Source organism: Zingiber officinale, chromosome 3B (assembly GCF_018446385.1).
Source record: "Zingiber officinale cultivar Zhangliang chromosome 3B, Zo_v1.1, whole genome shotgun sequence".
NCBI classification, from domain to species: Eukaryota; Viridiplantae; Streptophyta; class Magnoliopsida; order Zingiberales; family Zingiberaceae; genus Zingiber; species Zingiber officinale.
In genome coordinates, this window is record NC_055991.1 from 27,348,547 (window position 1) to 27,364,835 (window position 16,289).

The 16,289-nt window shown below is 33.5% G+C and overlaps 1 protein-coding gene across 1 annotated transcript; it reads right to left on the bottom strand.

Moving 5' to 3' along the window:
- Window positions 1-496: 496 nt before the first annotated feature.
- LOC122056261 lies at window positions 497-15,882 on the bottom strand. Its single transcript, XM_042618135.1, has 6 exons — window positions 15,456-15,882; window positions 13,674-13,744; window positions 10,693-11,552; window positions 8,246-8,360; window positions 1,015-1,355; window positions 497-919 (listed from the first exon to the last, which is right to left on the bottom strand). The coding sequence occupies exons 1-6, from the start codon at window positions 15,766-15,768 to the stop codon at window positions 805-807; spliced, it is 1,815 nt and encodes a 604-aa protein (XP_042474069.1). The 5' UTR covers window positions 15,769-15,882; the 3' UTR covers window positions 497-804.
- Between the last annotated feature and the right edge of the window lie 407 nt (window positions 15,883-16,289).

The following is a 16,289-nucleotide window of genomic DNA, read 5'->3' on the forward strand; positions in this document are numbered from 1 at the left end:
GTGATAAATCATCAACTATTTTAATTTTTTACTAAAGATATTTATTGATTTTTTTTAAAAAAATTAATATGAGTTTAATTTTTAGCTCTTTAACTTTCATAAACAGATATGATAATTTATTTCATAAAATTAAGGACAAAGATCTAGAAAAAAGAATTATCTATTTGTCAAAATAATGGACAAAATATATATATATATATATATATATATATATATATTAAACATGTGGTAAAAAGTGATCACTCGTCCCCAATACTCTCACTCCTAGACTAATATAGAGGAAATAAATCATAAATGACTACTAACCATTAATACAGATAGCAAGATATGAGAGGAGACATACTCAAATACATCAAATTTTAACCCTAAGGCTTTACATGATAACACCCTATAACTTAATCATCGTAACACCCGAGAAGACCTCTTTTAACTAAACAGATCCTAAGGCTAAAGGAATCATTGCTATATCAATTGTCAATAAAAATGGCAAATAAAATATTTAAAAAGTAATAAGCCATTAATAATTGTAGATGTTGCAGGGAAAGCACTGTACCATTCCAGAACTACTTGGGTGTCATAATCCAGAGACCTCCATTCTACAACAAAAACTGACCTTTATAATTAATCTTTACAAGAAGCGAGCAGAGAGTATTATATAGGCTTTGCTTCCTTTTCCAACCCATAGATAACTTAATACAGTAGTACAAAATATTCAAAGACAAAATAAGATGATATGTATAATGGGATTAGCAATGACGATTACCGAGATTCTTACATTAACATAAGGTAATGTATCAACTCCTATCATTGAGATGGGGTCAACTTACTATGCTCAGAATCATGTTTTATCGTCGAGTCTCCACCCATCAATTCGTGAAAGGCTTCCACTTTCACTGGTGTTCGCATGCCATATGGATTCCTGCATCATAAGACAAATATCGGAGTGTAAGGTTGAAGTCGAAGTATGAAGAATGATTCAAAAGATATGAAGAACATGTATCATCAAGGTCATACTGGGTTTGCAGTTGAGGAAGTTGGACATTTGAGATTTGTTTGAACTGCTGGCTTGGTGGAGCATGCTGATTCGACATACCCATTTGCTGTCGAAGCTGTAAATGTTGCAACTGTAACTGTTGTTTATTGAGTGCGTTGAACATGCTCCCTGCTGGAGACTCCATTACATTTTCCACCTTGACGTCCACCATGGGCTGATCTTTGTCCATCATGACTACAGAACCACGAGGAGCGGACATTTGACGCCGTAACAATTGTTGCTGGTGCTGTTGGAATGCCAAGTTCTGTGGGTTAAGCATTTGCATTTGTTGTAGTCGATGCATCTGCTGCATTCTCTGCAACTGTTGTTAGACGACTAATTAATTATCTGCTGCACCAGACTGCATTACAAAGGCGGCTAAACAAAAATAGGTAAGCAGTTCTTTTTAAGTAGAAGTAATCTGGAGTAGTAAGTGTACTAGTAGCTGACTCGTCCCTGTAACTACTTTACCTCTAATGAAATAACTTACTGGTTGTTATTTAAATTAAAAGATTAAGTATAAGCCATGTGTAGCACGGCCATCTAGTCAGTAAAATATCTTTCTAGCATTTCTGATGTACACACCTGAAAATACTCGAGGGTAGTACACTCTAAATATTAACATAAATTCAGTTCATGTTATTACCATTGTAAAAAAACTAAAGAACATTTAGTGTGTTTATACATATCCAAAACAATTGATCTTCGTGTTTGTTGCTGTAGGTTTAAGTTTAGCATGCATATATACACCATCAAGTTCACTAAACTTGCAAGTATGCTACTATTGGTTAATCATTGAAAAGTTTACCATTAGCAAAAACCATTTATTAACATTCATGATCATCATCGTCAAGATGTGTAACACCCAACTATTTAAGATCGGCCACATGAATCTTATCCTTCCATTGAACTCTATGCAAGGTTATATGAGTCAAATTATTTAAACAATCAATTTTTACTTTTTATAATATTAACTAATTTCTTGGATTCCTAATCCCTTCAATTTTAATCAATTTAAGCCTATTTACTACCTTCGAACAATTCCCTTGCATTATTCAAATCAATTTTTGTTGAATCAACTTACTGCCTTTGAACAAGCCCCTCGAATTATTCAAATAACTTTTGATTGTATCAGCTAGACTTTTCTTTGACAAGCCTCTACCCTTAGACCTTCAATTCTAATCAATTAACTTCTCTATTGCCTTTAATCGTGTTCTTACCGCGTCAACTTATTTCCCTTATTTATCTTTTTTTAAAGTTGCACCTAATTGCTCATAGATGCTAATATTTTTATCTTTCATAATATCCGCATGCATTCATCTTAGCTTTCTCATCTTTATTAGATTCATTCCTATTTAAAGAATGTTTTCTAATTGCTAAACACTTTAAGCCACAAAGTATGATAGGTCATGTCATAGATTTTAACTTTTCATTTTAGCCTAAGAGACTCACAATGATCGCATGAAACTTCAAAAAGCCTTTCTTTTTCAACTAAGTTTTTATCCTACCCCTTATCATATCTTAATCAATCTCTTGCTTTCTGTTGGATGGCAGATCCAAAGTACCTAAAGCTCTTGCTTCAAGAAATATTTAAATCTTTATAGAATATTTGGAATTAATTAGATTTTGTTAATTTTTAAAATTTTAATAATTGTAATTCTTAATAACTAATGAGAGTTATTTGATAGACAGTAATGACAGAGCTTATGTAGATACATGATAATTCATGACACTGTAAGTTAACGTGTCTGAAAACTTTCAGCATAAACTTCAAGATTTCAATTGGCATTAAACCTAGCAAATAAATATAAGACCAACTTGAACTTCACAAAGAGAAAAGGTACTATAAGAATTTATGATAGAACAAATCATAGTCTCAACTACTTCGCATTGGCTAGTATTTAGGATAGTATGTATCCAAAATTAATTGTATTTATAAACAACTAAGGTGACATTTGGTTCAAAGGTTTGGGAATGAGATAATGGATTCATTTCCAAACATTGTATTTGGTTGATAAAACTTGGGTATTGATGAAACTCACCTCCTCCCTTGGGTTGTGATGGAAATGAGAATTAAGTTTTGGACGAAAATACTCTTAATATATTTGTTCAAATTTTCTTTTATATCACTTTCTCTCTCCTTATTATCTCTCATCATACTTTCTCTTTCCTCATGCTATCATCACATTTTCTCTTTCATCATACTTTCTCTCCTCACTCTCATCATACACTTTCTCTCTGCTCATTCTCTCTCATCATACTTTCTCTCTCTTCATTTTCTCCCATCATACTCTCCGTTTCCTCATCCTCTCTCATCATGCCTTCTCTCTCATCACACTCTCTTTCATCATTTTTTCTCATCACATTTTCTCTCTCATCATACTTTCTCTCTCCTCAATCTCTGTCATCACAACCTCTCTCTCCCCATTTCTCTCATCACACTTTCTCACTCTTCATTCTTTCTCATCACACTCTCTTTCCTCATTTTCTCTTATCACACTTTCCCTCTTTTCATTTTTTCTCATCACATTTTCTCTCTCATCATAATTTCTCTCTCATCAGTCTCTCTCATCATATTTTTCTCTCACATCTAATTTTTTATCTTATTTTCCTCTAAGGGTAAAAAAAAGAAAATTTTAGTTTATTCCAATAGAAAATATTCAACTACCAAACATTATTTTTAAGAGTGATATCCATGCTCATACCCATGGGCGGATGCAAGGGGTGGTAGGCTTGGGCTATAGCCCAGGCCTGATTTGGCCCATTATCTACTAAATAGTATAGTAAAACAAAAAAATTATGCCCAGGCCTGATTCGTAACCTACTTGCCACCCCTTGCATCGTGATCCACCCATGCTGGCACGCAATGCCGGGCTTCACACAGGCGAAGTCGAGGACGAGGAGGTACATCGGCTATACACAAGATCTCCTCTTTTCCCCCCTTCAATCATCCTCTTTTCCCCCTTCGATCTCCTCTTTTCCCATACGCTACAGCTCTTTCTTTGTTCTTCGCACGACACCGTATTTCTTTCTAACGCCATAAGCCGCCGCTCGCACAAGATCTGCTGTGTTTCCAGCAACGAGACGAAGCTGTCATTCATCTTTTAGGTTTGTGTACGCCCTAATCCTCTAATGTTTCTCTCTCTTTGTCAAATAATTAGGATAAGAGTTCTATGATAGAATTCTAGGTTTTGGTTTTCCATATCTTATTTCTTTTTTGTTCTTTGTCTAGTATTAAGAATGGTAATATGGTATGTATTTCAGTATTTAAGTAGTATTATACAGAAAAATTATTTAAACATTAGAGGGATATTAGGCAAACCTTTAGGAATTCTACCCAAACCTATAAATATCAAATTACCTACATTATATAATGAATAATAATCAAGGATAATTCCTTATAGCTGTTGTATCTCATGCAGGTATTGGATACTCTAAAACTAAGCTTGTTTCACTCAGAAATTCAAATGAAATTGTCAAATTGACACTGTGAGTTTTAAAGTTTTTTCATTATTCTCATCTGATTTAGGAATTAGGACATCACTTTTAAATCAATAATCATGGTTAGAGATTGTTTCTGTATATGTAGGTAATACAAATCGGTAGATTATATTTAATTATTTATTTCTAATTAGATGAATACTTATAAAATTTAGAATTAATGATGTATGACTATTTAGTATTTACAGAATTATCAAAATTTTTGGTTGAAGCTTCAATCTTGTTAAAATTGTATTAGTTATTTCTAGTTTTATTTGAGATTATGAAACTATTAATAATATAATTGGTTTGCTTAATAGGGGTTATTTTTTCTCTAGGTTCCTTCTGAAGAGGGAAAAGATAAAGCAAAAAGTTCTGAAATTCCTCCTCTTAATATTTTGACTTATATATCTTTGTTCACAAATAGAATATGATCACTGGAGCTGCTCAGATGGATGGTGGTATCCTTGTTATATCAGTAGTTCAACACCTGATGGACCAATGCCTCAAACGAAGGAGCATATTCTTCTTGCTCGCCAGGTAATATTGTTGTCATTCCATATTTGATTTTATTTTTCAGACACTATTTGGAGTGTTTTTTTTATATTAATTCAATTCTTTCTTCATCATGTAGGTGGGTGTGCCATCGCTTGTATGTTTTTTAAATAAGGTTGATGTTGTTGATGATCCTGAATTATTGGAGCCTGTAGAAATGGAGCTTCGAGGTTTGGTGTTGGTTGATATTTTTCCTTGTAAAAATTTGATACTTTTTCCATTGTGCTTGACATTCTCTTTGTTTAATTCTAGAACTCCTTAGTTTTTACAAGTTCCCTGGGGATGAGATTCCTATAATTCAAGGCTCAGCATTGTCCCCTTTAGAATGAAGAAATAGGAAAGCATGTTATTTTAAAATTAATGGATGCAGTGGATTCATATATACCAGATCCAATACGTCAGCTTGACAAATCCTTCCTCATGCCTATTGAAGATGTATTTTCAATACAGGTTTATATCATGACTTGACTAATTATTCAAATTTACTTTTAATCCTTTATAAAACTATTAAGGTTGTGAGAGTAATTTAAGATGATATGATATATGTCCTTGTTTTCAATTAGTCATATTATGATGCTCTATCAAAATTCCTTGCTGGTGAGTATTGAGAAAAGATCTACCTCTTGATTATTATGATTTGGTCGTTAGATCATCTCACACATGCAGGCGAATACTTGTTGATAACTCAGTTCTTGATTTTATGTTTAGAATTGTAGATAAACATCTACTATTATTGTTCTTATATACATCATCACAGTTCAAATTGGAACTCCTTTGTAAAACTATGGATTAAAATCTCGAGTCATTTCACCTGATATGGATAAAACATCTTGTTCCGGCATTGGCACAAGGTGCTATCGCGATGCGTCAGGAGGCATCGCGCGGGCCTGCATGCCCATAGAACGTGAATGAGAACTTATGGTTTAATTAAATACTTAGGTTAATAAATTTAACCAACTCCTATCAATGATTGAGATAATTTAAAGATGTTTAATTAAAGCTTAATAAAATTATCCCATTATATATATATTAAAAATTATTATTTATTATATATATTTTTAAAAAAAATTACATTAAATTTTTTATTTTAATTAATATATTTTATATTTAGGGAGTTACATCTATTGCGTGAAAATCCGAGAAGTACGTTTAAGATGATATAAATATGTACTTAGACAATCAATAAATGTTTCTGTTAGACGATGTAAAACTATGACAAATACACATCAAACGAGGAAGAGGAAAATAAAAAAATAATAATAAAATAAGATAAAATTTATTTAAGTATGAATGATGATATAGTAGGGGATAGAGTCCAATGAGATAGAAGGATCTATAAAGTCGACCCTACCTATTGGGATAAGACTTATTGTTGTAGTAGTAGTAATTAAAAATTTTAGCTACTCCTCTAGTCAATTCCTGGCTCTGCCCCTACTCATACCCATTCTCATTCCACAATACTATGATTCTCATTCCCATTCCGATTCTTTGGAAAGAACCAAATGCCACCTATGATTTATAGAAGTTATGAACCATATGGTAACTGTACAGTACTTGTGTAAGTCTGAAAATGCAGAAAAATATGGAATATTAAATTTTCACATTGACAAATATGCAAATTCAAATTTCAAGATAGAATTTGTATTTTCCAGTAATAAGTATATTTAAATTTAAATTTATTTTAAAATTAAAGAATAGTATGTATACAAAATTAGTAATCCCACCTAATGAGATAAGGCTTGGTTGTTGTTGTCATGGTTTAAAGTGTCATGCCGAGACGGTCAAAACGGGCAAAAAGTCTCGTTCCGCTCGAAGACTGGCACCGGCACGACCCCGGCACCAGACCCTCGACAGCTGCGACATGTTGCGCGATCCCGTGGCCACAGCGGATGGGTTGCTCGACCCTGCAACAGCAATGGAGGGGTCGCATAACCCTTCTGCTGCCACTACAGAAACATCGTACGACCCTGTGGCCGCTGCAAGGGGTCGCACGACCACCGTAGTTACGCTTGAGGAGTCACACAATCCCTGCAGCTATGGTTGAGGGGTCGCGCAACCTCGCGGAAACGGCGAAGTCGCGCGAGCTCGCTAGTGGTGTCGGATTTCGGATTTTTTTTAATTAAACCTAGGTTAATTATTTTAATCAACTCTTAGCTATGATGGAGATAATCTAAAGAGACTTTATTAAACCCTAATAAAATTATCTAATTAATTTTATATTTAATTTATTTTAATTTAAAAATTATAATAAAATTTTTATTTATTTATTTATCTATTTTCATATCTTTTCCTTTTTTTAAGATTAGTTTTTATATTGTTTATTTTTTAAAATATTTATGTTATATATTTTATTTTTTAATTAATATATTTTATAATTAAAAAATACCGAAACTATATCGGCACAACACGATACGGTATCAAAATCGTATCGTTCCGGTCCAGGACCGAAACCTCGACACGAGTCGAAATTTTAAACCTTTGTTGTTGTTGTTGTTGTTGTTGTTGTAGTAATAGTAGTATGTGTACAAAATTAGTTGTATTAATAAACAACCAAGGTTTATAGGAGTTATGAACCATATGGTACCTAAAGTGGTACTTGTGTAAGTCTGAAAATGCCAAAAAATATGGAATATTAATTTTTCACATTAACAAATATTCAAATTCAAATTTCAAGATAGAATTTGTATTCCCCACTAATAAGTATATTTAAATTTAAATTCATTTTAAAATAAAGGATAACATGATCAGTAGTCATAAATTTGAGTCAATTGGATGGATAGAAACTACAGTGGCACAAGGGAAATTTAAGAATATCTAGGAGCACAAACACAAATTATGGTAAATAAATTATAGAATAAATATGAAAATTTTCCTACGCATAAAAAAATAAAAGTGTGCTTCTAGAGAATTTGCCATGAGTAATTAGGCATCAAACAAATCCTATTTCAGCACCTGGTTCCGCACTAAGACCTCATAAGGGTCACTAGTTACTAACTATAGTATACTAACAAAGCCACATATCACCAAGTAAATGCAGCCTTTTTTCATGAAGTAAAAATGGTTTTTATTCCAATGCAGATGCATGTTGTGGCACACTATCAGAAGGCCAGTTTTAACTGTATCATCATTGATCCAAAAATTAGCAACCAACAAAGAGAAATACGGAAGTGTTCATACTTGAGCTTGCAAATAAGCATTTTGTTGTGGCTGCATCATACGGACATTTTGATGTGTCTGCTGAGTCAAGCCTTTGATACCATCCTTTATAAGCTCAGCTAGAATCCCAACATTTCTGTTGAAGAAAACTCATCAGAAGTTTTATTCAAGGAAAAAGAACCATGTTGAGTGTTGAATGACACAGGAATTATGTGATGCACATAATTAAATCAGGAATAATTTACATAAGATGTTATTTCTACCATATAGGTAATTCTTTTCTCAAAAATCCTCCAATTGGATACTATTCCATGCGATTCAATTTGCTAGCAAAACAAATTTGTAAGACATCATACTGTCGTTTTTGGGCGATAACAGAGTTGCAACCTATGTATGAGTACAGCCCTGTAAGGAACAGGCAACTCACACAGCTAAGGTTTTCTCTTGCAATCTGTTTGGTGAAAGCAGTTAACAACCAAGTGTCAAAATTATAGAACACTAAAAAGTCGTGGACAAGATCATCATGCATGAGAATTTTATCTTATATGAAAACTACAGACAAAATATGCAATCATAAGTCTGATCAAAATAGTACAGATAGCCTACTGCCAGTTCCAAGACAAGAAATTGAATATTCTTTCCATCATTTGTAAAATAAATGCAGGAAAGCTGTCAACCATGACATAATAAGGTCTTCAATTATTGAATCACACACTAAAAATGTACTGGTAACTTAGTACACAAATAATTGTTGGATATTGGCATGTTGGTGTGCAATGTTAACTGATATGGTGGTTTTACCAAATCTTGCTACTAGAAATGTGCATCTTGTTTAAAGGCTAGAATCAAGTAGATGTATAAGTTGCAGGACCAAAATATAAGATAATCGCAATGTGAAGAGTGGGGTGGAGAGAAAAAAAATTAGCCACGTCAACAAAATTTCCAGCAGCAAAGACAATTAAAAGTGAGATTGCTTCCAATCACGGTATGAAATGCCGTTTCGTGCCGCCCGGCACGGGCGGTTTTTACCGTTCCGCCGGGCGGCCGAAACCGGCACGGGAGGCGTCCCCGTCTCGGCAGCGCCGGAGGAGATGCGGGACGCCTCCATCGGCGCCGGAGGAGTCGCGGGACGCCTCCGGTGGCGTCCCGCGACGCCTTCGGCGGCGCCGAAGGCGTCGCCGAAAGCTTTCGGCGACGCTGCCAGCGTCGCCGGACTCTTCCGGCGACCCTTCCGGCGCCGCTGGAGGCGTCCGGCAACGCTTCCGGCGCCGCCGGACACCGCCCGCGGGATCGCCCGCGATGATCGCGGGCGATCTCGCGTAAGCGCGATTTTTTTCTTTCTTTTTTTAATATTTATTTATTTTATTTAATTAATTAAATTAAACAATTCCTAAGGAGGAGGTGGGTTATTTCGAAGAGGCTTTTATAAACCCTAATTAAATTATCCTAATAAAATATATTTAAAATTAAAATTAATTTTATTAATTAATATTCTGAAAAAAAATAATATTGTAAATTTAATTTAAAAATTTTAAAAAATATAATAATTCTTATTTATATTCTAATATTTTCTTTATTATTTTAAATTTCATTTAAATTTTAAAAAAAAATTTAAAAATTCTAAAAAAATTTTAAAAATTCTAATTTTTTTTAAAAGAATTCTAATAAATTATATTTATACTCTGATATTTTTTTTAAAAATTTTTTACTTGATATTTTTTGCTATTTAAAATATATATTATTTAATTAATAATTAATTAAATGAATAAATAATTAATTTATATAATTATTATTAATATAAAGTAATATCTTGTATTAATTTATATACTTATTATTATTATTATTATTATTATTATTATTATTATTATAGATACTTCCATTTTAATTTAAATGATTGATATATCAATTCTATTTAAATAAAATTATTTTTAATTATTTTTTCTAATAATATTAAATTATTAAATAATTGAGAACTCATAATAAATCAATATACAATTTATTTTTATATACATCATAAACATATTTATCTTATAATTACTATAGATAAATAAAAAAATACCGAAACTGTATCGGCACGGTACGATACGATACCGAAACCGTATCGTTCCGGTCTGAGACCGAAACCTCGGCACGGGTCGAAATTTTAAACCTTGCTTCCAATTATTGCTGGTTCAAAGACTGAATTTGATTAATCCTGTGGTAAAGAGGTTACTAACTACAGTTTTATAGCAGATGAACAAGGAACAGAAACCCCTTTTGTGTGTGTGTGTGTGTGTGAAGATTGCATTCTTATTATTCCCATTTTTTATTTTACCATCTTTTGGAACAGGGTGACATGTAACATCTTAAACAAAGGAGGAGGAGGAGGAGGAGGAGGAGGAGGAGCAACAGCAGCAGAAATTTTATGAACCCAGAAATATTTTGACCTAAAAGAGATGCAATAGTAAAACTCAGATTATGGAATTTACCCATATCCAGCAGTTTGCAGAAACATCTTAAGAAGTTCAATTGATGAGAACTGCTTTTTGTAGCTATCACTTAACAGTCTCAAGATGCGGCCTAACTTGCAGATTCGTGCACTTAACACCTCAGAGAAGACTTCCATAGAAGATTCAGATCCAGCTTCAAACCCCACTCTTAACAATGCACTGGCTACTACTTTGTGAGTCATCTTGGATGCTTCCTCAACACCAAGTGGTTTTTTCGACCCTCCAGAACTGTCCTTCCCCCTATATTTACCCATTTTATAATACTCAGACATTAAGCCAAATCTTTCAATCATGGCTGGGTTTCGGCTTATTATGGTAGGCAAATTATCTAGAACCTCAAAGACTTCAATTTTTTGTTTTTTCCCCATGCTGTTGTTTGGCGGAATTGCACTACCAGGTACACAATTAGAAGGGAACATCATTTCTGGAAAAAAAGTATGTTCTTCTTCAGTCAAAATAGATAAATCAGAAGCCACGTTTGACTGCACAGAAGCTCCATTTTCCACCATAGAATCTCTGGAGGCCACATTTGGGCCTACCTTACAAGCTTGTCTCTTCCTTTTCTGTGTTTCACTTAATTTGAGAAACATAGACATTCCCTCAGGCGTTCTTTTCTGAGGTTCTTTGTCACAATATGGAAATGTATGATGTCTCAATCGATACTCACGAAGAAACTGGTTATACCATGTCTCTGGCAAATCCTCTACCCTATGTCGTACATTGTCTGGTTCATGATACTTTGGGCCAACAATAGAAGCCCGCTCATAAGAATGCTCATTTACTTTGCAAGTGTTGAATGCTGTTTTTAGCTGCATTTGCATCCCCCGAGAATTACATTGCTGATTGTAAAAGACAAAAAGAAAACAACAATTACAATTAATAACTACGAAATGAAACTTTGGGTTAAACAATGAATAGCACCAATTCATCACTTGAGTAAACATTGAGTTCAACAAAAAAGGAATTGAAAGATTTTAGCCATGCAATTATTAATTAAGATCCACATTCAATTCACCAGAAACAACTTCGCTATTTTCGATAAGTAGGGTAAAGAATTATTGACCATCCATCATTACTACAAAGCACAAAAAAATGTGCAGAGGTCCTTTAGTTTGGAGCCAGAATCTCTTCAAAAGGAACTTAAAACCATTGAATTCTATGCCAAGTTATATAACTAGGAATCTATTCAAAGCAATTAAATAACTTTTCATTACACTAGATAGGTTCTTTTGCTCTCCCTCTACTCCTTACACTTCCCCTCTAACTAATTCAACTCTTCTAGTTGAAAATTCTATTTGTAATCTTTCAACGAATTCAATCTATTTTCTCTCATTTTATTATCAATTGTAGCTACAACTTATTCCTATTAGATATTCATTTTTTTTGTTCTTTCTAGTAACTCGTATATTTAGCTTAGCATTATTATTTTTGTCACATTAATATTTGTACATATTGTTTTCTAATAGTCAAACACTCTGATCCATAAGGATCGCAAATAGTACTGCAATCTTATAGAATTTTTTCATTTAACCTAAGGGACACACAATGATCACAAAAGATTCCAGAAATTTATCTCCATTTTCAACCCTTTTTATTTTAATGACAGCATCATTAATATCTGCTTCTTATTAACTAATATATTTAAACTATATAAAATTATTAATTTCACAACTTGGTTAAAGGAAAAGTTAAATTACAAATAAAGGAAACCCTAACTAAAGGGTAAAAACTTAGCAAAAACATCAAAGCACCTTCCTTTTAATTAAATATCAAAAGCTTGGGTCAAGGTTATATGTGATGCTTTTCACAATGAGACCTTAATGATAAAAAATTAAAATAACATGTAATAATTGTATTTAGTTGTCTTTTATGTATAAGTGAAACTATATAAGGTTCATGACAAAGTCATTATCAACTTCAGGTATAGAAGCATCACTTGACCTCAAAATTTATATTGAGGTGCATTGAAGAGAAGAAGACGAAGAGTAAAAAGGTTTAAAGAAAGGTTCAAGATTAGCTACAAATTAAATAGAATTACTGAAATGTGTTTGATCTCAAATGATTTACTTCATCTGGCTATAAATGTATTCCAAACTAGCAATATACTTGGTTTAAGTTGAACACAAGCTAGTAATTTTTTATCTAAACCATAACTGAAAAAGGTTTAAAACAGAAATTAAAGTTGTTTGTTACTGAGTTGAACTTGAAATACTGACAAACTTAGGACAAAGCATTGGTAGACAGGTGTTGTCAACCATGCTTAAATTGACATAGTTATGGCTAACCTTTTGTTTAAAATGGTGTTGTCAACCATGCTTGAAATACTAGTTATTCCCTTTTTTTCATTTAATAGTATTGCTCTATGGTCCCAAGTCCAACTATGTGAAAGGGAAATAAAATTTCCAACTAAACTAACCTGAAAACTGAGCATATGAAATGAAGTTGCACTTGGTATGTCAGCTACACTACATGAATAAGAATTAACAAAAAGAATGACCTTGTATGATCTTGTAAACTTCCAACCTATTAGTAGCCTGTCTAGCCACACAATTTTGCAAACATGAAAGATCTTTTATCTATCAACTAGACTAAATTCCAATACATTTTCTTGTTTTTCTTATCTAATACATAAATTCATATATAAGGGTCTAGTTCTTGTTTGTTTTAAAAGCACAAGCAAAGTATAACAAACAAACCTATAATGAGTACAAAGAATAAGAATGTAATAAACTGGAAAAATAGAAGCTTGAACAAAGAAACTGGAGCTTCATAATCAACATGAAGAAGCCCTTTAAAATGAGATGATTAAACCCTACTCTGAGTGTCCATCCAAGTGTCCTTAAAACTTTATACCCCTACTCTAAGGATACATTTGATTTTGACAGATTAAAGAAAAAATGGCAATTACTTGAACAAACAAGAGATATAAGTGCATCAATTAGTAGGAGGGAAGAGCCTACATCATTTTGAACACCATCTTGTTGGCAATCTTCCAATGAATAATAAATATCATCACCATGCAACTGCAGATCTGAAAGCCAGTGTGAAAAAGAAGGCTATCTTAGAAATGAAAAGATGAAGTGATTACTCTAAAACCAAGCCTTAGCACTTGAAAGCAAATTAAAAGAATTGTTAGAACATTGAAAATGTCAAAAGCAGGTATTTGAATAATTGGACATTAACATGTTAGAGAATTATTCATCATGAGGCTAGACAGAAGGAAATTTACTGCTGCATTCATTATTCAAACATATAAGAGTAAATAGTTTAATCCACATTGGGTGTTTATCCATTAGTTATTATCTTGGGATATTAGTATGGGCGTATGGCTCATTTTTCTTCTGCAATACTTAAGTGCTTTGATTATCTCAATTTGATATAAACCTAGTATCAGAGTAGGTTCTTTTCTGGGGTTTCTTCTTTACCCATTCCCATTTGAGGAAAGGCCATAAACTTGGCATCCTCACCTCATGCCTTTTTCTCCTCCCCAGCCCTCCTCTTCCTAATAAATATATATGGTTCTTGACTTACACCAAAACCAAAGATGGCATTCTGCAAAAGTTTCCTCCATTTCAGAATGTCCAAAAGAGATCCATAAGAGTATGTTATAGCTTGATTATACATATTCACATTATGTCACAACTCCATAGGAGAATGCCCGAAAGAGATCCATAAGTACATATTAGAGTCACAGAATAGAGATTTCCTATGAACAAACACAAACCTTAAGGCAGTTTCACCTTGAAAGAGGGAATATGCCATACAAATGTAATTTGTCCTGTTTGTAGGAGTGAAACAATTACATAGTGTTTGCAATGGTCCACTTAAGCTGGTATTTGTGAAACTGCATTAGAGTGTGGGAGAAACTCATGGTCTCATGCTCATGATCCTACCCAAAATATAGGTGTAGTAGAAACAAAATAAGAACATGGAGACATCAACTTTAAAACTGTGGTGATATTCACATAAAGACATTATACTTTACTTACAGGTGTTGAGTGTTTCATGATGACATATCATATTCACATAAAGACATAGTAACATGAGATACGTGAGCATTACAATATGCACAAACATTGTTTCTCATTTACCCTGCATTACTTCCAACCTTAATGAACACACTGACCTTTCTAATTTATTAAGTTCATATTTACATAAACTAGAGAATATGATTAGAGGTCATTTTAGGAATGGTGCCAAATATCTGAGGCAAGATATGATTTGTTTACAGAAGTTATATTCTTTTTTATTTCCACAAGTCATATGACTAACTAAGTTATGTTTTGATGGGTAAGATACTTAATGTATTTATATGCCTTTTTTTTAAAAATCTAAATAAAGAATATGTTAAGAACTCCATATTCAACTAGAGTAAACATCTCTGTCATGAACAATCGAGAAACCTTATTGATCCCTTGTCAAATTTCACCGAGACGTTTGAGCAAACTGAAGATGATAGGCTGGCTAACAGGATATTAACAAAATGATATGTGTGTGAAAGCTGCTCATGCTACACATTTTAGAAACATAGCTTGGGATAAGCCTTGATGTTGATTGTAATATGACAGGTTGATGTTTAATTAAACATTTAAAAAACAGAATGAGAAGGAAATTCTAAAAAGAAAATTTGAAAGAAAACATTTTTTACTCATGAACTAAGTGTTGCTTGGTTTCACACAAAACGGTAAAAAGAACACGACATTTGATAATGAGCCAACAAATTGTTAAAAATTAGCGCTTACAGTCGGGATTAATCTCTGAGATGGAAGGAGCACTGTTTCCGGGGGAGGAGGCGGGGTGGAAGAAGAGAGCGGCAGATGCCTTGTCAAAGAGGAGGGCACGAACGCGGAGCTGTAAGTGGAGATGAGCCCGAGAATTAGAGGGGGAGCTGGGCGAGGGGGACATGAAGGTTTCCCAGGAAGCAGGGGAGGAGAGATGGTGAACGAAGGCAGCGTAGGCGCCGTCGCCCAGCCACGCACGCCATGCCCCGCACCCATCGAGCCTCCTAGCGAGTTCGTAGCCCCTGCCGTCCTCCCCTAGTAGCGCCGCCGCCATCCGGCGATGCCGGTAATTTAGCCGATCCGATCCGATGCCGATGCCGATGCCGATGCCGAAGCGAACCCTTCCCCGTCCTAGCGCTTGCCCAACACACACCGCCCAGGGATTTTAGAAGATAAATTCCATGTATGCCCTGTAGTTTACAATATTATATTTTACTAATATAATTCTAAAATAAAATTAAAAATTCTATAAAATTGGTAATGTCGTGAAAAAGAAGGTATAGCCACGTTAAACCGTCAGATTCATCTATTTAGATAGGGCGATAAATCAATCAAAATGTTCATGAATAAATTTAGTGTTCAATTTAATAAAAATTTATTTATATTCATTCAATATACATAAGATTAATTAAACAAGATTAATTAAACAAGATTAATTAAATAAATACGATTAAATAGCTCGTTAAACTAAGAGGACGTTTGGTTTAGAGAAATAGGAGTGGGGAATGGAAATGAGAATCATTGATTGTCATTGTTAATGTTTGGATTATAGGAATAGGAATATAAATAAGGGAA